The sequence below is a fragment of the Ambystoma mexicanum genome, chromosome 14 (genome assembly GCF_040938575.1).
Source record: "Ambystoma mexicanum isolate Mex_15411 chromosome 14, UKY_AmexF1_1, whole genome shotgun sequence".
NCBI lineage: Eukaryota > Metazoa > Chordata > Amphibia > Caudata > Ambystomatidae > Ambystoma > Ambystoma mexicanum.
Window position 1 is genome coordinate 143,788,949 of NC_090940.1, and position 22,194 is coordinate 143,811,142.

Below are 22,194 nucleotides of genomic sequence, written 5' to 3' on the forward strand. Positions count from 1 at the left end.
TTCGTCAAAAGGGAAAACGAAAGACCTCCACCACCTGATCCTGATGCTGAGCCTCGAGAGCTCCGAGATGACCTTTGGATTCCCCCTGGGTAGTCCCATCGCCACGTGTTGGATCCGGCAGAAGCCATGGGTCCGCTCGTTAATGGTGAAAGGAGTGCAAGGCCCCAGCAAATCATCAGGAGGCCACTTAGTGAATCTTGAATAAAAAAGCAACAGGTATCGTGTCCTTTACTGAGACAGTCCGGCCCAACACTGCCCAGATTCATTCATGCCTTTTGGTTGTCAAACTGGCTTCTAGTGACTCATTCCTCTGACAGAGATTTTGGATTAGACTGCCTGAGGCTGGGGTCTCTTCACAACAGGGTGCCAGACCCAGTCTATTACTCGACTATGTATCTGCTGGGAAGGCTTGTCACCTTTCAGAAGAACAGGATTGACTACCCATGGGGTAAGGAGCAGACCAGGACTTCAAAGGACAAGCTCTGCCAACAAATGGGATGTTAAACCAGGAGGGTAATTAATGGAGACCCTTTGAGGTAGGACAGACAGGGGTGAGGGAGACGTTTATCTAGGAGATAAGAGACAAGAAAGAGAGGAGTTACACCATCTTGGTATTTCTTAGGCCCCTCCCCACTTCCGGCTGACAAAACATTCTGGCTATGACATCACCAGGTACAAGACTGCACACAGCAACCGTGATTGTACCCTTACAGAAGGCTAGAAGGGACCAATCGGCTGTGGTAGATTGCCTGCTTAAGGGGGCAAGCACTCTCCCTTAGTTGTATCATCTTTGTACTTCAGAAGGATTTCGCTGGAATTGTATTGGGGTATCAGTGTGCCCAAAGTCCACTGACAAGGAGCGTGAGGAGCAAGGGGACTAGGGGGGCGGAGATAAGGATTTCAAGAAAGGACCAAGTACTTCCACCCACTCCAGGGGAACATTTGGAGTGATCTGCTGTTGGGACAAGGCCTGAACATTGGTAACCAGGAGCCTGTTTCACTGGAGGAGACAGCCCCTGCAAGTGAACTCTGGCAACTTGCATGGAACGGAAGGGTAAAAGGACGCATTGTATCCCCCAAAACCCTGGACCACATGTTGGTGACACTGATACGCTGCCTCAGAAAGCTCCCTGACCGATGCTTATGAGCTCAAAGAACAAGATTGAAAGTGGTTCTGTTCCCCTAGCTTGGTTTAAAGGGCCCTAGTGACATTTAAGACATCACTCTTTACCTTTTGATGGACATAACCATGAATTTGTAAATTGGTGTAAAAGGTAATTGTTCACAAACCCCTGTCTTCATATCCAGAGTACCTCCTTTTATCCAAGGGCTGCACCGTTTGTGTATTTCTTTACAGTGGTGGGTTGTCAGTGGATTTTATATTAGCTTGTCTGTCATTTTAGCTTGATTAAAGTCTTCTATTGTATAAAGAACCTTGACTGGACTATTTTGGTAGCTACCATACTATTGTTTGAATACTTCTGTGCCAGTTTACATCCCTCTTGAAGATATGCCATAGTCACAGGGCCAACATCGCATCCAGCCCCTAGACTGCCTGAGAGTGGGGCCGACAGGACCAGCCCTTAAAAATTCCCGAACCCTCTGAGCGAGCAATTAGTTAGGAACTACCGGTCCCTAAGAAACAGAGTATCCGCGACAGAATCTCCCAAGATGCATCAGGTTAGGAAATACAAAACCCGGAGCGGATCCAGAATGTCTTTCAGGAATAGATGTGTGGAAGCACATTCATAAAGATGCCTATGTCAACAGATACAAATCCTCGAACGAAAAAACCTTTCAAAAAATAAAATCTTCCTAGCAGCAGTTTTCTCCCTCCCCTGCAGCTGCTGAATTTAAAGAGAGAAACATACTTTCCTCCACCTCCCCAAATGAAAGACGATTTTCCACAGGTGGGACCTTATTAGGGGTTTTCCTGTCCCTTGTGATGGCCTTTCAACACCAGAAACCCACAAAATGAACTTCTGTGCAAGGGAACAGCCAAGAGGCAGGGCAGGAGCAGAGCAGCAGATAGCCACAAGCTCTTGCATGGAAAACGCACTGAAAGAAATCCAAGATGTGCAAGCCTTTGAAAGACTTAACTCCCAGAGCTTGGAAAAGGAAGTCAATTAGGAAACCAATACGAATGTTTGCCTCAGCCAATGGGCGGACGGTGTGAGCTATAAAGCTGCGGCTAAGATCAACAAGCAGTGTCTCTGAGCTGGGAGTAGAGGAAAGGAGTTTGTCGAGAATGCTGGAGAGCACCGGAGAAGGGTCCCATTGACCACACAAGATGGTTGGGCTCCACGGAGAGGGGGAAGAGCCCCTATAACCCCAGGAGGGTGGTGTGCACCTGTGAGGAAGAGGTGAGTCCCTTGGGCACCACAAGAGACTGTGTGCTCAAGTGAAAGGTAGAGAGCCCATTGAAACCAGAAGAAAAAGATATCCCTTACCAAAGAGAGGGTGTGACTGATCCCCAGAAGAGGAGAGCCCCTTGAGCCCCAGAGGAGGGCTGTGCTCCAGTGAAATGAGAGAGTGACGTTGATCACCGGAAGAGGGGATGTGTAACAAAGAGGGCAAGACCCTGCGCCCTGGAAGCAGAGAGCAAGTAATGGAAAGAAGCAGAACCACAAGAAGGGGAGGACTTTTGAGACACCTGGCAAAAGGAGAAAGCCCTAAATCCCGAGAGAGGCCGAGATTCCTTGTGGTCCATAGCAGAAGGGTAAGGACTGAGCTCTAGAAATTACTAAACAGGAGACCTTCCCATCTGCATCTTTCTGTATGCCTTTCTTTTTGCTGGTGTTCATATTTAATCCTCCTTCCAAGGATTATATTTCCCAAGAGATTTTATGTTACGGCCATCATGAATCAATTTTCTTGCAATAGTGTTATGGTTTACTATTTTTTAACAAAACTCTATAAGCTCATTCCTGTGACATTAGGTGTGTATTCGCTTGAGGTTGTGACAAATAGAATAGCCTGCCCTCAGCCCACTATACCATAAGAGCTGAAGGAGGCGGCCCATTCATGCTGTGGCTATTTCACCTTTATGACTGAGATACGCCTTGAAACACATTGTGTATAGGCACATTATAAATACCCAATAAATAAAATAAGATCATGACTGGTGTAGTAATGGTGTGGTGCTGAGAAAGTGTTCAAATCCAATACTCCTCCCTGTACTCCTGCACAGAAGAAATGATTTCATAACAGCACGGATGAACAAGCTATGGTGGGCCTGCTCCGCCTATGTACCGACCAGGAACGGCTGTTAGGCAAGCGGGTCCGACCCATTGGAGATCGCCGGCCCTGGATGGTACCCTAGCGGCCCTGGTAACATCTGCGGGGGAAAGGCACGACACAGGGCAGCAAACCATGTGCAGGCACACACCCACGACTACTCACAGCAAGGAATCAAAGATAAGGCTGTCCACAAGGGGAGTGGCGGAGAGAGGCCTGCGCCTTGGGCCACAAAGACAAAACTGCATGCCGTAAGTAGATTCAGATTACCGTCCGACTGTGCTCGCAGACAATTATATGCTGGAAGCTGACTAAGTAAAGTATTGAAGAGGCCCACCATGTCTGGCAGACTGCAGATGCCTGTGGGATATCTTCGGTTGTCTACTCAACATTCTAGTTTAGTTGATGACAGATACAGTTGGAGCGGGAGACCTGGACCGGAGAGGGGTCATTGCAATAGCCCCTAGGCGACCTGCCAATCAGTTGGGTTTGAATAAAGAGCCTGTCCAGCATTGGGGACAAATACAATAGCTTCCTCATTCAGCCTATCCCTTCGGGTGTGGGTTAGAACAAAGGCAATGAAGAGTAACATCTGGGGTCACAGTACCACTCTACCAGTGCTATGCGTTTGTACATAGGTGGCCCTGTAACAAGGAAAGTACTGGGGATGCATGTGCAATTTTACATGAAATGGACATTCCCCTTCTCGGTCTTACAAAGACAATTTTTTTTTTAAACAATTTTTATTATTTTAAACAACACGCCAAACATTACAACTTTTAGGACGTACCATAATCAATGTCAGACCAACACATTATACATTTCCTGTCCTCCCCCCCTCCCTTCCCACCAACTCGAGCCGTTTCATCAGTGTCATCTACATGAGCATTTTCGGGGATCTCGGTGCTTGTTGACTCATCTGAGTCTTATATTTCATGGTTGACCTGGTATGGGGCAGCCATTGAGGTCACCAGTTGCCTCCAAGCCATCAGGGGACCCACTTCCTCTTCTCCCCCCCTGGTGGCGGCTTCAAACCAAACCGCAGTTTCCGCTTCTGCCCATCTCAGGAGGTCCGCCCACCATGTCTCCACTCTAGGCCTATGGGCCGCCTTCCAACACATTGTAATCCTGCGCTTGGCCAGGACATATGCCAGGTCCTTCATTTTGTTAAAATGCTTTAAGTTACGTGGCCTGGGGAAATTCCCAAGCATGCATGCCCCAGCGGACCCCACATCCAACAACACACCCCCACCGGCCATTTTCGTCTTAATTTCTTTCCAGAATCTATGCTCCTCTGGGCAAGCCCAGAACATGTGCAGCAACCCTGCCTCCTCCTCTCCGCACCTGGGGCATTTCTGTATGGCTGAGCCTCCAAACCTGGCCATTCTTCCAGGGGTCAGATAGGCTCTGTGGGTGACATACAACTGGATCTGCTGGAGTCTCGCATTCCGGGACACCTTTTTGTGGTACCTCTGAGCTCTATCCCGTTGTCCATCTGTCATGGGTTCTCCTATCTCCTCCTCCCAATCATGCCTCAGATGGAGTAGCTCCCTCTCTGTCTTCGCTCTTAAGAGCTCATATATCCTAGATATTTCATGTCCACCCTCTGAGACATCACACATCATTTCCAGGGTGGCATCAGGTTCTTCCATCAGTGCCGTCCCAGGCCACCTCCCCCTTACCCATTTCAGGAGCCTGATATATGTAATGTATTGGCCACTATGCACCCGTCTCCTCCTGCAACTTCTGAAATTCCAATACCTCCCCTTCCTGCCATATGTCTCCGAGGGTGGCTAGGCCCACCGGTTCCCGGTACCTGCGAACCGCTTCGAACAATTGGGGGTCAACCCCGCATAGAGCCACCAGCGGGAATTGCTGAGAGAGCGGGTCTGGGTCGCCCACCGTTTTCCATGCTCTGCGCCAAACTTCCCAGCCAAACTCCAATAGTCTCCCCCTCCCCGCCATCTTAGTTTTATGCATCCACAGTCTCTTTTAGAAAGTATGGGGCTGAGTCACCCCGCAAAAGCCTGGCTTCCGCCGAGTCCTCCGCAGACAACCACCTGGCCACATACAACAGCTGTCCCGCCAAGTAATATAATTCAAAGTTTGGCAAGTTTATGCCCCCCTTATCACTAGTGTTCTGTAGCTTCCACAGGGCCACCCTATTCCTGGAGATGCCCCATATGAAGCCCCTGCACATGCCATGGAGTTTCACAAAAAAGCGTCTGGGGATCAAGTAAGGGACATTCACAAAAAGTGCAAGAGTCTGTGCAGAACGACCATTTTAAGCAGAGCCGCTCTCCCCATCATGGCCAGCGGTAGTCCAGACCAGAACGTCATGCTATTCCTAATACCCTCAATCGCTTTCTCTGTGTTATGTTTGTGCTCTATCTTATGGTAAATATTCACACCCAAATACTTGAATGTCACGGGCTGCCAGGGTATCTGCAGGACGGGTAGCTTCGCCGACGGGGTGCTCCTATACCTTCCCAAGGGGAACAAGCTAGACTTCCCGGGGTTCACCGATATGCCCGAGAGGGTGGTGTAACGATCCATCACCTCTAGCACATATTGCCTGTTTTCTTCCGGGTGGCGCAAGTAGAGAAGCATATCATCTGCATACAGTGATATCTGGTGTGTGCCCCCTGTCGTGCGAATCCCCACCTCCCCGTATTTTTGCCGCAGGCATATCGCTAGCGGCTCTAATGCCAGGGTGTATAACATGGGTGACCAGGGGCAACCCTGTCTGGTCCCCCTGCTGAGTTGCCATTTGTCTGAGATTGTCGGTCCAGTTTTAACTCTTGCAATCGGGGAACTGTATAGCAACTGGACCCATCTAGTATATCCTGGTCCCATTCCGTATCCTTTCAGGGTCGCTTTCAACCACGGCCACCGCACTGAATCAAAGGATTTCACCGCGTCTAGCGACACGATAGCCATCTCTCCCGAGACTTCCTTAGTTTGATCAATGATATGGTGCATCCTCCTGTGGTTATCTGTGATATTTCTGCCAGGGACATAACCCGTTTGGTCTGGGTGTATCAACTTGCTGATTACCCTCTTTAGCCGGTTGGCTAGCACTGCCGTTAGTATTTTGCTATCCTGCTTAAGCATGGACAAGGGCCTGTAGGACCCGCATTCCATGTCCGGCTTACCTGGTTTCAGGAGCGGGACGATCACTGCCTCGAGGAGGGACGCCGGCAGTTCCCCCCCCACTCATAGGCTTCATTAAACATAGACAGCAGCGGCTGGAGTAGCTCCTGCTTGTATGTTTTATAAAATTTGCTGGGTAACCAATCCGACCCGGGCGCTTTACATGTGGGGAGGTGTTGGATCACCGCCTCCAGTTCGTCCGCAGTAATGGGGGTGTCCAAGTCTGCGCATTCTAGGTCATCCAAGGTGGGCAGCCCCGCATCCTCTATTGTTTCCAGTATTTCCTGGCTCATATCCTCTCCTGTATCCTCATATAGTCGTCTATAGTACTGAAGGAACTCCCAGTTTACCCCCTCCTGGGTGGTGTTAGTTCGGCCTTCCGCATCCCTGACCTCTCTGATCACCGAACGGGGGGGGGTCTCATTTTTGTATAGCCAGGCCAGTAGTTTACCTGGCTTATCCCCCCCCTGCATGCAACCTCTCTGTATATTACTTATAATTGAATTTGCATAATCTATCCCAGAGTTCACTACAGGCTGACTGTAAGTCTTTTATCTTGGCGCTGTTCTCTCGGGCGGTCCCCTCACTTCGAGTAAGGCCCTCCAGCTCTCTTTCTGTTTCGAGCAGTTCCCTTTCAATACCCACTTGGAGCCCCTTAGATTTTGATATGGCTACCCCCCGCACCACCACCTTGAATGCCTCCCATACTGTACCCACAGAGCGTACACTGCCCATATTAATTTCAAAGTATTCCTCGATAGCCACCCTCAGATCCTCTCGAAATTCTGCATCCTGTAGAGCCGCAGTTCTGAGCCTCCATGGCGGGATACGCGATCTAGGGGGTTGATGTTGCCCCTCTACGACCAAAGGCGAATGGTCGGACCGAGGTCTATCAATAGTGTCCTCAATGCTTTAGCTGCTGGCGCTGGCTTCCCTGATTTGTCATCTGACCTATCAATCCTGGGGTTCAGGGTGCAATTGAAATCCCCTCCCCACACCATCGCGCCACCCGCCAGGGGGCTAATTTTACTGTATAGGGACCTAAAATATGCCGCTGTATCATGGTTAGGGGCATACAGATTTATGATGTTCACCTCCCTATTTTCCAGGATCCCTGCTACCACCACCATTCTGCCCCCTGGGTCTATTGTCGAACTGAGCAACTGAAACGGCACGTGCGGTGCCACCCAAGTGATCACCCCTCTTGCATATGCCGAGTATGTGGCACCTATGACATTACCTTTCCATTTTCTTCTAACCACCTCCAACTTCTCCTTGGTGAGGTGGGTCTCTTGTAGCAAGGCTATGTCAATGCGCATCCTCTTTAAATACATCATCACTTTGTTGCGTTTTAAATAACTATTGAGGCCCCGCACATTCCAGGTCGCCAGTCTAAGATTACCCGACGCCATCTACTCGATGTACTCCCCCCTCCACCCTCCCCTCCCATGTCCTCCCTGATGACCCGTTGTCCGACTCTTGGCCCTCCCACCCTCAACAACTCCCCCCCTTCCCAAAACTCTACCCCACTGCACACAACCCTTCCCCTCCCCCACCCTGCCCTTCCCCAACAAATTCCCAGCTCCATCCCTGGATCTCAGGCCCACCCGCGTCTGGTCCTGTCTCGGAGCCGAGGACAAGGACCCCACGGGGTGTCACCGGTCTAACAGTGACCTAACTAAGTGTACTACTAAGGGGTTCGAGGATTGTCTCCCAGGAGCTCCCATTTGTCTGAATAGGATAGTTGTATCTAGCGGATCTTGCCAGCACATATTTACTGCAACATATTCCCATCAGGCTTTAACACTATATTCAAGTGTCTTGCCATAATGTATTTGCTGCAACACGCTCCCTGCAAGCTTAATTTAATACTAAATTCTAGTCCCAGTGTCCTGTGTCAAATCACCAGGGATGACCCAGCTGCGTGCTACTTATCTTCTGCGCCTCCCGTCTGGATGTCCGGTTCTTGAGGGCGACCCTGCGTGTCCATCCAGTCCTAGCATCCTCCGGCGTCTCCAAGAACAGAGTTTTGTTCTTGTAGAACACTTTCAATTTGGCCCGGTAAAGCAACATATATCGGTGACCGTCCCCTCTCAACCTCCTTTTCACCGCCCCGAAGTTCATCCTACTGCGCTGTATGTGCAAGGTGTAATCCGGGTACGCCGTGATTTTTGCCGGCCCCGATTTTCGCCTGCCCCCTTTCTATCGTTCCCCCCTTCCGGAAGAATTCCAGTATCTTTTCCCGATCCCGATAGTTCAAAATCTTTGCGATCAGCGGCCGCAGGGGGGGGGCTCCTGGGGGTGGTCTCCTTGTCAAGGCCCTATGCGCCCTCTCAACAGCAAACCCCTGGGTCAGCGCTCCGCCAGTTATTACCCTTGTACAAAAGTCTGCGTGGCACCAGGCCACCTTTGACGCGTCCGGGGTCGTTTCAGCTGTGTTCAGGTGTTTCCTTATCGCTCGCCCCACACCTAGAATGGGCTGTGTCCTCCCACGTGCCTGCACTCATGCAATGTCGCTCCCCCGGCCCCCACTATATTCCATTCAATAGCCGGTGGTCCTGCGCACCCACTGACCCAACGCTCTCTCACTCCAGTGTACCATGAGCCCCAAGGCCATCCGGTTTGCAGTCTTGCCTCAGATGTTTCCTTCACGCCCCTTGGCCATGGAGGCCGTCTCTTACCATGTCTAGGAGCCAGCAAATGCTCTGAGGTCATCTGCCCTTACTGTCTCATTCCTGTAGCTCGCAGTAAGATCCCACCGGGCCCGGACCTTGTTTGCACTCCTCGGCGCAATCCTGTGCTTAGTTTGGGCTGCTTAGTGCCCCGGCATGGGTGCAGCCCCACTCCGCCACAGGCCAGGGTGTGCTATCTGAGCCCCCTACTAGCATCTCCATTCACGATGGCCAGCATGTGTGCAGCGGGCGTCTCGCGGCACTTCTTGGCTTCCCCCAGCGGCTCATATGTTTCCTCTCAGGTTTCGCCCCCTCTGGCTGCCAAGCTCCCCCTCGAGGCACATCCAGTTTCTTTAGGTGCTCCGGTGTATCTACTCCCCTGCCCAAGTCCACTCCAGTGGCAGCCCAGTGACTGTGGGGATCGTACCCCACCAGGGGCTCAGGCCCGCCCTGCTATCCGGGTCCGGGTGTATGTGCAGTCCAACTTGGCTTACCACAAGGAGCCGGTCAAGCGCCACCCTCAGGGCGCTCCAGCTGCACTTACGATCGCCTGGGGGACCCCCTTACCCCCACTGCATTGCTCAGGGTGTCAGGTCTGGACAAGGCCGGGACCAGCCTCCGTGCGCTCTATGAGCTGCAGGGCTCGTAACTGCTGCGCGGGGGATGCTTCGGCATCTCCCGCTGGCTGCAGGATCTCCGTGCGGGCCAAGGTCCGCTTTTCTTGCCAGCCCCGACGGGCCTGGCGCAGCTCCTCCAGGGGCTCCTTATCAGGCGGCAGGGATCTGGGTGCGAGCCAGGCCGCCCACCGCGCCTGCACCCAGCAGCGACCGGCACAGGCCGGCGCCGCGCTCCGCAATTGCTCCTGACGGTGGCTCCAGTCCAGCCTGCCCCCACCGCAGGCGGCGGTGTCCGCTTTCGGGTCCAGCAGACCCACTTACCGCCGGGATCGCTGGTGAGCCTCAGGCCAGGCGGCACAGGTCACGTACAGCTTGAAAGGCACCGCGACAACCAGCGATCCCGCTGCGGCACTGCGGTCGATTTACGACCCTTTGTCTCAATCCGCCATCTTGCCCATGTCCGGGCTGGAATCACCCAGTCTCGTCCTTCTTGCCGGGCCTCAGCGTGTCCCCCTTTGAACAGGCTCCCAAAACGATCGGGACATGCACCCACTGTTCATAAACCCTTAGCTACATTGCCGGCGTGCAGTGTACTGGGGAAATATCGTTTTTCTTACAAGGATCTATAACAGGTCTTACAAAGACAATTGTGAGTGTGCTGGTTATTTTTTATAAGGTACCTTTATACTTTATGGTACTGTCGTAATACTCAGGACTATAGCCCATCACCTGTTAACCTTTTCTTGCAGGCTGTCAAATGAAACCCTCTCTCTATGAGTTTGGGGGGGAAAGCGGGATTGGATATGGAGTGTTCCCCCTCCTTGCCTTGCGGCAATGGACAGCCAGCGGTCCAGGGTAAAATAAGTTGGGCTACATTTGTCTTTCTATACAGACATAGCTTCATTATAATACATTCACCGTACAAATAATCCATCTTAAATCCATGATTTCTGAGAACCATTTGGTACCAAGGAACTGGAATTGGATTGTCGCCAAAGGCCAGGGAAAGTACCCTGACCAACTGACCGTGCTGGGGCCTCCTTTGCTAGAACAGCCTTCTTTCCCTATGGCTAAATGTTGCCCTATCCAAGCTGGAGAACTACTTGATCAGGCACATTGGTGCCCCCATTCGCTACACTGGCTTTAGTTCCATAGGTGACTAACTTCTGGTAACACAATTATCACTTATAATAATATGAACAAGTTCAGGTCTTAGTCCCATATTCCAAGGAAAGACATTCATCTGTGTAGCCGTAATATAAACAAGTTGGGGTGTAGTGCACTATTTCATAGTTATAGATACCACCTCTAACGATATCACTGTTCTTCTCTTGGGGTAGGTCTCAGAGATCCAGAGTGGATTTTAAGCCCTGCGAGCCATCCCGATTACTGCGCACTAGATGATGATATGTGAGCTGGTCAATGTGATGCACCAGGTTGACCCTAGATGATATTGGTTGGAGTCAGGACAGAGTGATTGGTAAGTAAGGTCTTTCACTATTTGGTGTCCTTAAACAGGGCCTTAGAGCTTGAGCCCCAAGTGAGCAGTACTAGATGAATGGACAGGACCATAACTGCGCTTATATGGGTTTCATGTGATGTTACGGAACATTGGTATACCAAGTAGATTTTACCAGAAAAAATAAATAAATATTGGTATTTCTTGTTTTGGGGCAGGGGGTATCCCCCCCTCCCACCAACCCCCAGGCCTATGTTTTTTTTTTCCTGGTTGTAGCCCAACCCGAACCATCTCTCAACCTCTTTTCCCCCCCTTTACCCCAAACCCGTATCTATTTTTAAACAATACTGAAACATTTTCTGTCATTTCTATCCGGTATTAGTGTTCAGTAAAACCTGTTCGGTAATATCACTGAATACCGTTATATGTTGCAATCTGGGAGGAGCACATCAATCAGTTTACTTAAGGTGTGCTTCAAAGAAGAAACACATGCTTTCCTAATTTTGCTGAGAGAAAAGTATCCCAAAATATGAACAGGATGTTACAAAGATGAACATTAAACACGTATGCGTGAGATGGCTAAATCATAAAACAAGTAAACAAAATTGGAACTCTGTGTAAACTATCAATGTATGGCGTGTGCATTTATAAGTGAAATGTGCCAATCCCACTTGCGACACCATTTCAACCTGTTCAAATGTCTCTTCTAACATGGCCTTTATGCATTTCATTAGTCAAATACCAATCCAAGAGAATCACTTACTGTCACAAGCAGTAAATGATTTACCTGTTCTGTCCAACATGCTGCTTATTGTGTTCAAAAACGCTATCTTTGTTTTAAAATAGCTTTGCTGGGTTGTGGGGGTTATTTTAAATCGCGTCATTTTTTAAAATGTAAATTGTGCACATTTCAGACTAATTTTGGTTTCTGCTGAGTTTTTTATTATCACTAAGCAGGGGGACCTATAGGAACGATTACCAATTGCCTCCTTATCTGTTAACTGTGCCAACAAGAAGCATTGCAGCGAGCTAGGGGGAATTTACTATTGTACCTGTGCACTGCCGGGACTTCAAGTCCCATCATCAAAGCGCGGCGCATTGGTTAGTGCGTCACGCGGGGCGACACAGGGCTTAACTGACTCGCGTCAGCACGAAACGCTGACGCAAAGCTTGTTTAGGCCTATTTGCAGCAGTGGGCGGCAGTCGGAAGGTTACTCTGCCCATTTGCGGAGAACTCGGCTGCCACAAGAGGACGAGTTATCCCCCCTTATGGGGGCGCATGGCCGGGGGGGGGGGGGATAAGTACTCTACTCAGGTTTTAAAAGATCTTGATAATGGGATGTGCAGCATCTCCTTTAGAACGCTGGATAGGACCCGTTCTTTGGACATTTGCAGGGCAAGTATTACGGGGGAATCAAGCTTGGAAGAGGGCACGAAGGAGGAGCTCCAAGTGATCACTGCAGCATTACATAATGCTCGCTCAGCGGTGGCCCATGCAGTGGAGTTGGGGTAACTCATTAATGATAATAAACTTGATCTATTGTTATTAACCGAAACCTGGTTAACGGACGGATTGCAGACAGTATTCCACCATTTGCAATAATCTATAGATCCCCTCTTCATGTCTTCCATCTGGAGGCCTTAGATTGGCCCGATGATTCCCAGCTGACTATTATGCTCTTCCCCTTTGCGGTCAGTGAAAGTCATACTGGGTTACAGACCTCCCGGACCAGCAGGGAAATGTTTGGAGAAGTTAGATATACATTTGACTCTTGTCAGGAGCAGATATAAGGAACTCCTCTGTGTAGGAGAATGGAACATCTGGCTGGACAGTAATATGCATCCCGACTCTATAGAATTATTTGAACTACTGGGAAATCATGAGTTATCCATACTGTCCACCGCGCCCTTGCATGTTAGAGGTCATTGTTTGGAACTAGTGTAATTCAGGGGGAAGTCTGTATTGTTATACGAGACTCTCCCCATTCTGTGGTCCGACCACCATGTCCAACTGTTTGGTCTGACCATGGAAGGGACACAGACCAGAGAGGATGCGGCCAGTACATCACTATTGACTCGCAAAGCAAGTGATCTTGCCAAAATTCCAAGAGAGGAATTGCAGGCAAGACTGGCAAGCATTGATAAAACGGTTGCAAGTGAGTAATATTTCAATGCGGGCACTGCTATACTGGAAGAAATTTGTTCCAACTACGCACCCTTGAAACCAACGAAAACTAGAATTTCAATGCCCTGGTTTAGTCCTTCACTGGCTCTGCTTCGTAAGCAGGTGCGCCAAACCAACAAGCTTTGGAGGAAAACTAAGTTGGGCTGTGATGCCAACAAGGCGAAGAAAGCATTAAAAACCTATAAGGTAGCCATCTTTGAGGCAAAAAGGGATTTTCTTCATGGGGAGATTGAGCAGGCTGGGAACCAGGCAAGGGCAGTGTTTTCAGTGGTGTCCACATTCTGTAAACTAAACTGCATTACTGCATTGCTGCATCCCTTGTCCCTTCACAGGAACAAGCTAATGACTAACATCTTCTTTGAGGAGAAGATTGCAGCAATACCGAAGAGTATTGAGATCTCGAAAGGGCGGGGGCGATCGTCCGATCCTCAAGATGAGGATTCAGCCTTAGCGAATTGGGGATGTGAGGAAAGTTTCAGATTTCAGCCTGTGACTGAGGAACGGATATACTCCCTCATCCTCCAACTTAAGTCAACAAATAAATTTGCATTTGTTTTGCCCGCTTGCACAGCTAGGAGGCTACCTTCAAATAGTACACCATTTATGACCATGATTTTGAATAAATCCCTAACCCAAGGTCGGGTTCCGGATGCACTTCAAAATGCAATAGTGAAACCTCTGTTGAAAAAACCCAGTTTAGATCCAGCCTTTCTAAAAAATGATCGGCCAGTGGTCGATCTGATTTGGCCAGCGAAAGTGCTGGAGAAAGTCGTAACCTCTCAATTTCTAGCATTTGTGGACAAAGAGGGGTTGTTGGACAAACTCCAATCGGGATTTCAACCTAATCATGGGACAGAGACTGCGCTGTTGGCAGAACATAATGACATGCTGGAGGTCACGGATGGTGGCGGATCAAATGTTTTGTTGATGTTGGATCTCTCAGCTGCCTTCAACACAGTGGATCATAAAATTTTGTTGGAGCGTCTTAGAAGAGTGGGAAAGGCTTCAGAACAAGGGTTGAACTGGTTTAGATCCTTCTTGGCAGACAGAGTCCAGCGGGTGCGGATTGGGGGCTTCACCTCTGAGGCCAATGTCCTCAGATGTGGTGTCCCCCAGGGATCATCACTGTGCCCTTTGATTTTTAATCTATATATGCGTCCAAGTTTAAATATACACGGGAGTCACGAGCTGAGCTTTCACTAACACGCTGATTACACTCAAATCTACATTGAGACGGATAACATTGAGGACGCATTTAAGAAAGTTAACCAGTGCATGGCGGATATTGATAAATGGATGGCCAACAATCAGCTACAACTCAATGCAGCAAAAACTGAGATTATCCAGTTTGAGCCCAAGGGGAGAATTGCACATGAGAAGCAATCATTCTCACCACATATCCACATGAGAAGCTACAATTCACCCAAAAGAAATCAAAAACTTGGGCTGTATCTGGTGAAATAATCTCAGTAGTAAAGCCCAGGTGGGGGCTAAGGTCAAGTTAGTTTGCTACTCCCTGCAAATGCTTAGGAATGTACTTCCCTTCCTACCATCCGAAGATTATGCAGTGGTTGTAGGGGTTATGACAAACACCCACTTGGACAATTGCAACAGTCTGATGGCAGGCATCCCAGCCAAGCAGATAAATAGTCTGCAGAAGGCCCAGAATGCAGTGATAAGACTTGTGGGGCAGTTGGGGAAAAGGGACCAGGTCTCATCGCTCCGCAGATCTCTGCACTGGCTGGCGGTCGAGGACCGAATTAAATTCAAAGTGGCCTGTTTGATCTACAAATGCGTCAATGGTCTTGTCCCATAGTATCTCAGTGTTAAAGTCTGTCGCTACTATCCTACCAGAGCATTGCGTTCAGGACATAAGCTTTTGCTGATCGTCCCACGCTCCAAATCGGTCTCCAGAGGGAATAGGAGATTTGGAGTCTTTGGACCCAAACTTTGGAATCATCTCCCAATGGAGATTAGAGCTTGCCAGTTATTGGTCCAGTTTAGGAAGGCTTTAAAAACCCTCCTGTTTAATTAGACCCTGCCAGCTCAGGGTTAGCATGTGTACATGATCTGCTCTGTACCTCATTTTGAGGTTTACTTATCCACCTGCGCCCGGATACAGTTAAGTCTCTCTTGGAGCGCGATACAAATAATCAAATCAAAATCAAATAAAGCAAAACATCACTGGTGTTTGTTTAACGTTAACCTCCTAGGCCCTCCTTGGATAGGGTAAGGGCAAATCCATGCACATGTTTCGCTCTCCAAGCTCGCCCAAGGGCTATAGCCAAGACCAAACATGAGCAAGGAAACCAGTACAGGTGAATGGAAACGGATCAGAACTTAGGGCAGGGAACTGAAACCTTTGGCTCTCCAGATGTTTTGGACAACAACCCCCACCATCCCTACATGCCATTGCCAATGGTGAGAGAACATGGGAATTGTAGTCAAACAAATCTGGATAGCCACAGGTTGCAGGCCACTGGCTTTGGATAATCCATGAACTGTGCAAAAGCTAAATGTGTATGTCGTTTTATGGCTAATCAAAATCTTGGCCAAATTAGAGACATTTGAGCAGATGAAATAGTGTGGCTGGAAGAAAGGTAGGATTTATTTGGGATTCTATACACTTAAATTTGGTGTTTGCGCAGCATTTCACTTCTGCATAATTTAAGCATTACCATAAGCTTCTAACTGATGTGCCCAAATTAAAACAACATGCACAGTTTGGATGAAGTGCCCACGTGCAACTACAGTAAGCCAGAGCTCTCAAGTTTCCCATGGCCATAAGTGAGAAGGCCATCCTGTCCTGTTTTTTGCTTTGAATTCTGGGACACGTAGTTGTTCTAAATTTCACGTGGGAAAACTAGAAGTCCCAGAATACAAAGCGAAAGGCAACGGAAAACGTGAGAGCTCTGCGTAACCTCAAATTGAAGGATAACCAAACTGGCAGAGCCAAAGCTTTCCGCCATTTTATCAAAAGTAAATTGCTGCCGTCCCACAAAGGCGTCCTTGTCGACCAAGTGCATCTTTCACTTGGTTTACAGTTCATTAGGTATTAAGAATGAAAAGAAATGAATGGCGCTTACATGCAAGTTTTAGGTCGGTCACATTGGGGAGGTTGCGCACCAGCAAGGTTACGAGGTTGCTCTCTGGAGTTGTGACTTTGTAATGTTGCAAGCAGATCGTTGTAAGAGTAGACAGCTGATCGAAGGCCCCGGGTGAAAGATTTGTAAAGGATGGTTGTATGAACTCGAGTTTCTGTAGCTGAAGCCTTGGAACACAATCGCACTCTAAGCACACAAGGTAAGGCACAACAAGGTATTTGTTACTTCTGCAGACTTATACATCTATGCAGCACTGAATTTCAACAACAAAAGGTGACCAAGACTTTGGTACAGCACATAAGCAAAAAAGATTTCTGATTTTCAATGCCAACTTACTTTTGGGAGCTAACATATGTGGCTCACCTACCCACTTCCTTACGTTATAAGGATATTGCAAGTCACAGAGGAGTTGCTTGACCGAGTAGGCCAAGTTTCTTTATAAGGTCACGGAACTCCGATGAGACTCAATAGCCTTTTTAGATTTGGCGAAATGGCATATAAAGGAGGGACACAAAGCTTGTAGGTGTTGTTTGGTTATTTACACACCCGTTGCCTGCTCATAGTCATAGCTCATAGCCATGCTAATCCCTATGGTGATTCCCATCCAATTTTTGCCCCTCCACGCCCAAAACACATCCTCCTGGAATCTCTTTGAGCACCCTTTAATCAAGCCTTACCATCAAACTTTGCACACAAAGTGCCTGCCAGCATTCCTTCAAATCAGACCTCTGAGAGTTAATGCCTTAGAGTTGTAAACCTACTACTGGTGTAGTAAAAATGTCTTACCATGTCCGCCTTCAGACACTCGATTTATGAGCACTCCGAGTGTCCTTCACGGAAGTCCTGCTATAAACAAGCATTGGCAAAGCCAACAGTGTTGCTTGTGTATATTTATTAGGCATTGCGAGGCACTGCTATTATATTCCAAGGTACTCGCACCATTTTGCAGTTGCTACCATTGATGGACAATTAATATTGAACCCGTAGGTCTTTTAAGAGGAGGTAACAGTATCTGAGATGGATGGGGATGCAGATCTTACTCATACATCAATAATCAAGGCGACTCAGGAAGTTGGCAAAACTCAAATGTTTTAATAACAATTTTCTAAAACAGGGAGTTGCAACGGGCATCTACGGACACCGCACAAGCATTCTCAAAGATTTAGATGAAAAAACACACATTTATAGTAAAAATTCGTCATCACTGACGTCATACTACGTGGCAAAATAAGAAAACCTACTTGGGGTTGCGATAGGCTTACGCAGAACATCCAAGTATACTTTCTATAAAGGAGCAGGCTGTGATTGGATCTCTAAGGTCAGGTGGACACTATGCCCACCCCTAGTGTAAGTCATCTTCCCAGTCATAAAAATACACGTTTTATTGGCTCTCAAACTATAGGGCTCTCTGCTACGTTGCCCTCTGCAATTGGTTGGCACGCTTGCACACTTCTCGAATATTCCACTCGCTAGCGGTCTGCCAGTCAATTAGTCTTTGAACTCAGCCTTGCAAAGGATCACTATGCCTGGGAATAGAAGGGAGTGTGAGCATGGCCTTATCTTCTAGTCACGGTGTAGGTCTCTCAAAGTCTATTCTCATCTTGACCATGTGACAGGAGACCGTGTTTTGAGCTCCTTCGTTGCATTTAATACTATAAAATGAATAAAACCTGGCACTTCGAGTGTTTTTCCATTACACCTCAACAGGAGCATGTCTTGCTTCGCACATTCATTGTATCTTCTCAAATAGATAACCAGTTTCTTGGCTGCCTCAACCCTTGACACTGGGCCAGACAAGCCTTCTCGAATCTTCCTTCGCCGTATGCTGTTTTATTCAACTGCGCCACACTTTCAACCCTTCCCGTTCATGGGATCCCAGTTTGCTAAAATGCGCCGTGGAACGTCCAGATTCTATTCACACATATATATATTGGCGGCACCGCCTGCAGTCTATTCACTACGTATAGCCAGCCTTATGATTTCTTAGTATAGTTGCATTACTGCATCTATACAATTATAAAACGATTTTCTTCAGTGCTTTTCGTTCGTACAATCTTCAATCCTGCACATGAAATGTCACCCAATGCTTTCTATCGTCCTCAGAATCTATAAGGGCTATATACTTTCTTCTTCGGCATCTCTTGTTGGCACGTCATTTCTGCTTCACATGACGTCACCAGTCTCTTGCCTTCACCATTTCACACTTCTTCAGGAACCTCCTTCAACAGGTTATCATTTCTCTGCGGACACATCATATAGGGTCTTCTCAATGGATACCTCGTTTCAATGACACTTCGCGGTATAGACACTAATACTGGCATTGTGCATGTCACAATTTCCGGCTGCCAACATATAGGCAAAATGGTGGCAGGACTTCCAGTAAAGGCATTTTGCTCCTCCTCTACACTGCCCCATTTGGGTGATTCATCAACCACTCTCCCATCAGTCTTCACATCTAGACACCCGTGTCTGAAAAAGTGCTTCTTTGGAGTCCATATCTTCATTACTCCTTTCAAAGAGCCTGCTGATTTTACATGTTCATTGAGATTCCAGGTCATAAGACTACATTGTCCACTTGGACTGCAGAAGATCCATCTTCCCACATACTTCTTGTGGTGTCTCGGATACAGGAACTTTGTTCCCCCAGGTGCATGAATACTGGCCCTTACATAGTCTCCAATTTCTTCATCTGTCAGCTCTTTGTGTCCAAACCCTGACTCAACATCGTTCATGGTATTCATTCCTGTTGCTTTCTTTGCTGTCTTCTTGCACTGTGTGATTACTATTTTGATCACACAGAATCCAAACATGATTATCACCAACAAGGCTCCAAGGAACTTGAAGATATTCGCCATCCATTGTGGAACCCATGAAAAGGTTGACGTGAACCAGCTGTCATCTGCAATATCTTCCACTTCGTCTTCTATCTTGACGTGCAAGTTTGTTCGTTAGCATCGTTATGGCCTCTGTCAAGGTCCCATTCTCCATCATGAGAGGTATGAATGTGCAACAGGTTTCTCTGATTTTGGCACAAACACCACCATCCATAGCTGTAATCATGTCCAGAACATATCTGTTCTGAAGAGTCATAAGTCGTATGGCTCTCAGCTCTTCTTTGAAAGCATTAAATCCTTTTATTGTAGTATTGATCGTCTGCAAGAGCTTCCATCTGGTTATCCGTAATCATTTGGCATTTGCCATCATCTGGATTCCTGGCATGAAAATAGTCGTGAATATCGCTGAGGTCTGGCTGAACAATCTGTGTTCATATGGAATGTCTTTAAAGGCTTCAATCAACTTAGCTGAGAAGTAGTTCTCCCTCTTTGTTCGATTGAGGAATCCAACTGTTCTCCTTTTTCTCAGGTAAGCAACTGCTTTTGGAAACTCCCCAATGTTCAGGTCACTCTTCGGAATCACCAATGCTGAAACATGGACAATGACTATAGAACGCAGTCCTCCCCAGTCCTTGGGCAGCTTCATGTACGTTCTGGATCCGCAGGCCCAGTAGTGGTCCATTATCACTACTGTCCCATCCTTCGTTCCTGGTACATCAAAGATTCAACTTCACTGCTGATTTTCTCCAACTTTTCTTGTGCCATTGTTTCTGAAGTACAGCTCTGCACTGGCTACAGGCACTATCTGCAACAGGCCTCCTTTGTCCTCAACCCATGTCAGCAACTTTGCAAGCTTCGGCCAGAGAGGTTTGCATCCCTTCTCCACGCAATCTATAACTGGTTTGTGATGTCCTGTTACTGCCACTGCCGTGCATACAACTATGCCTTCCTCTCATCCATCTGATGAAAGTACTGTTCCCCAGATTTGCATCTGGCCTCTCTCCTTGCATCTTAGTATTTCCTCATCATTCTTCCCTTGGCAATTGAGATTCTTGTTTATCTCCCATCTAATTCCTGCTTCCTTCATTCCAGGCTGTTCGTATCTTATCACATGATCTCTGGTGTGTGGTATCTCGCTTGTCTTTAAATCTTGCACATAATCTTCTTCTGGAGCGGACCATCGGTCACCCATACCAATGATGCTGTTTGACCCTGGAACTGACCTCTTGTATGGCAGAGAGCAAGGCGAGTCAAGCAATAAGCAGTCTGGACTGCTATTTCTAGAGCTATGAATATCTTGGATTTCCCCATAGCATAAGGTAGGAGAGCACAGACACAGCAACTCGGAGGTTCTTTTTCCCACCTCTTTAATGTGCTGATAACACATGTTATTCCTCAAATGTGCTTTACTGTCTAAATAATTATTTAACTCATAATCAACTTCTCTTGTGCTTCTCTTGGGTCTCCCTTTCGCCAACTGAGCTCAAACATGATGATCATAAAGCATATAAAAAATGGACCATCCTATAGGGGGAATCATAAGAACACTTGTCAGAGAAACTGGTGACTTCACATGTGTCACCGTTGTAGGGATAATCACATAGGGTCTTGGTCTTCTGATAACAGACAATTCTGCAAGAGTCACTGGAGTGGGAAGAATCAAAAAGGGACTTCTATCTTTTTGAGACCAATAAATTAGACAGTGTGAATTAGCAAAAATCAGAAAAACAAATGCAGAACACGCATATATTATGCACCAATACATCAGACCCCACCATTGACGTTTCTCCATACGTCATTGAGTTTGCTAACTTTCTGGAACTGTATTATTCTCAACATCCCACATTGTGCCTGTCCAATACTTTAAGGGGCCGATTCATGGAACAAACGTGTGCCGAAAATCCTAGCGCAAGCAGGCGCAAGGGAGCGCAAGCGTGAGAAACGCAGCGCACGCGTGCGATTCAAGGAAGACGCTGCGCGTGTTTCCCGCTGTCCGTGCGCCCAATCCAGCCATGGCGCACGCAGGCATACACGGCGTGTGCTACGCGCACAGCAAAAGTGCACATAGCGCGGCGCACACAACCAAAGTGGGCGGAACAGTGGGCGTAACACGCGGAATGGGGAACAACGTGTGAAAAAGAAGGCGTAACTGGGGAAGTACTGCAGGGAACTACACGGAACGCCCACACGCACGCGAACAACCCGTATTCATGGATCCGAATATGGGAAACCCGCGCACGGCAAAAAACGCGCACAGGCGTCAACGAGTCCGCAACACGAAGACAGGCGGAAGCGTCCCCACGCACAGCATAAAAGTGCGCGCAAACAACAAACGCGTATATACAGCTACGATGAATGCCCCATTTGTCACAGCACTGATCGTGGGACACCGCAGGAGGAGGAGAATAGCCAGGGCACGCATTTTCGCACCACGGACAAGCCTTTTTGGGATGCCTGACGACCAGGTCTATGGCAGGTATAGGTTTCCATCCCATATCATCCTAGACCTGGTCAGGGAATGGGAAGATGACCTTACATACCCCACCCTTTGCTCCCAAGCATTGAGCCCCTTGGAGAAGCTGCTCAATGTCCTGCATTTTTTGGCCACTGGGTCATTTCAGCGGACCACTGCCATAGTGGGGGGGGGTCTCACAGGCCACGCAGTCACGCTGCCTACACCAGGTACTGGCAATCATAACAGCGCGCCCCTCAGTCCGCAGGCACATATACATGCCCAGAACACCCGCAGAAAGGCAGGCCGTTGTCCTGGATTTTTTCAGGGTGGTGATCGATGCCATAGATTGCACCCATGTGGCCCTACGTCCACCTAGGGCCACTGAGCACATCTACCGAAACCGCAAGCACTGGCATTCCATCAATGTACAGGTGGTATGCGATGCAAAGGGAATCATCACCTCTGTCTATGCAAACTA

The 22,194-nt window shown here is 48.2% G+C and overlaps 1 protein-coding gene across 2 annotated transcripts in view; it reads right to left on the reverse strand.

Moving 5' to 3' along the window:
- The window catches only part of LOC138527502 (uncharacterized), a 260,309-nt gene that overhangs the window by 84,387 nt on the left and 153,728 nt on the right, over positions 1-22,194 (reverse strand). For both annotated transcript variants that reach the window (XM_069638745.1, XM_069638744.1), the window contains exon 3: positions 16,410-16,613. In XM_069638745.1, coding sequence (XP_069494846.1) covers positions 16,410-16,613 — 204 coding nt within the window. The remainder of the gene's footprint in view (positions 1-16,409; positions 16,614-22,194) is intronic.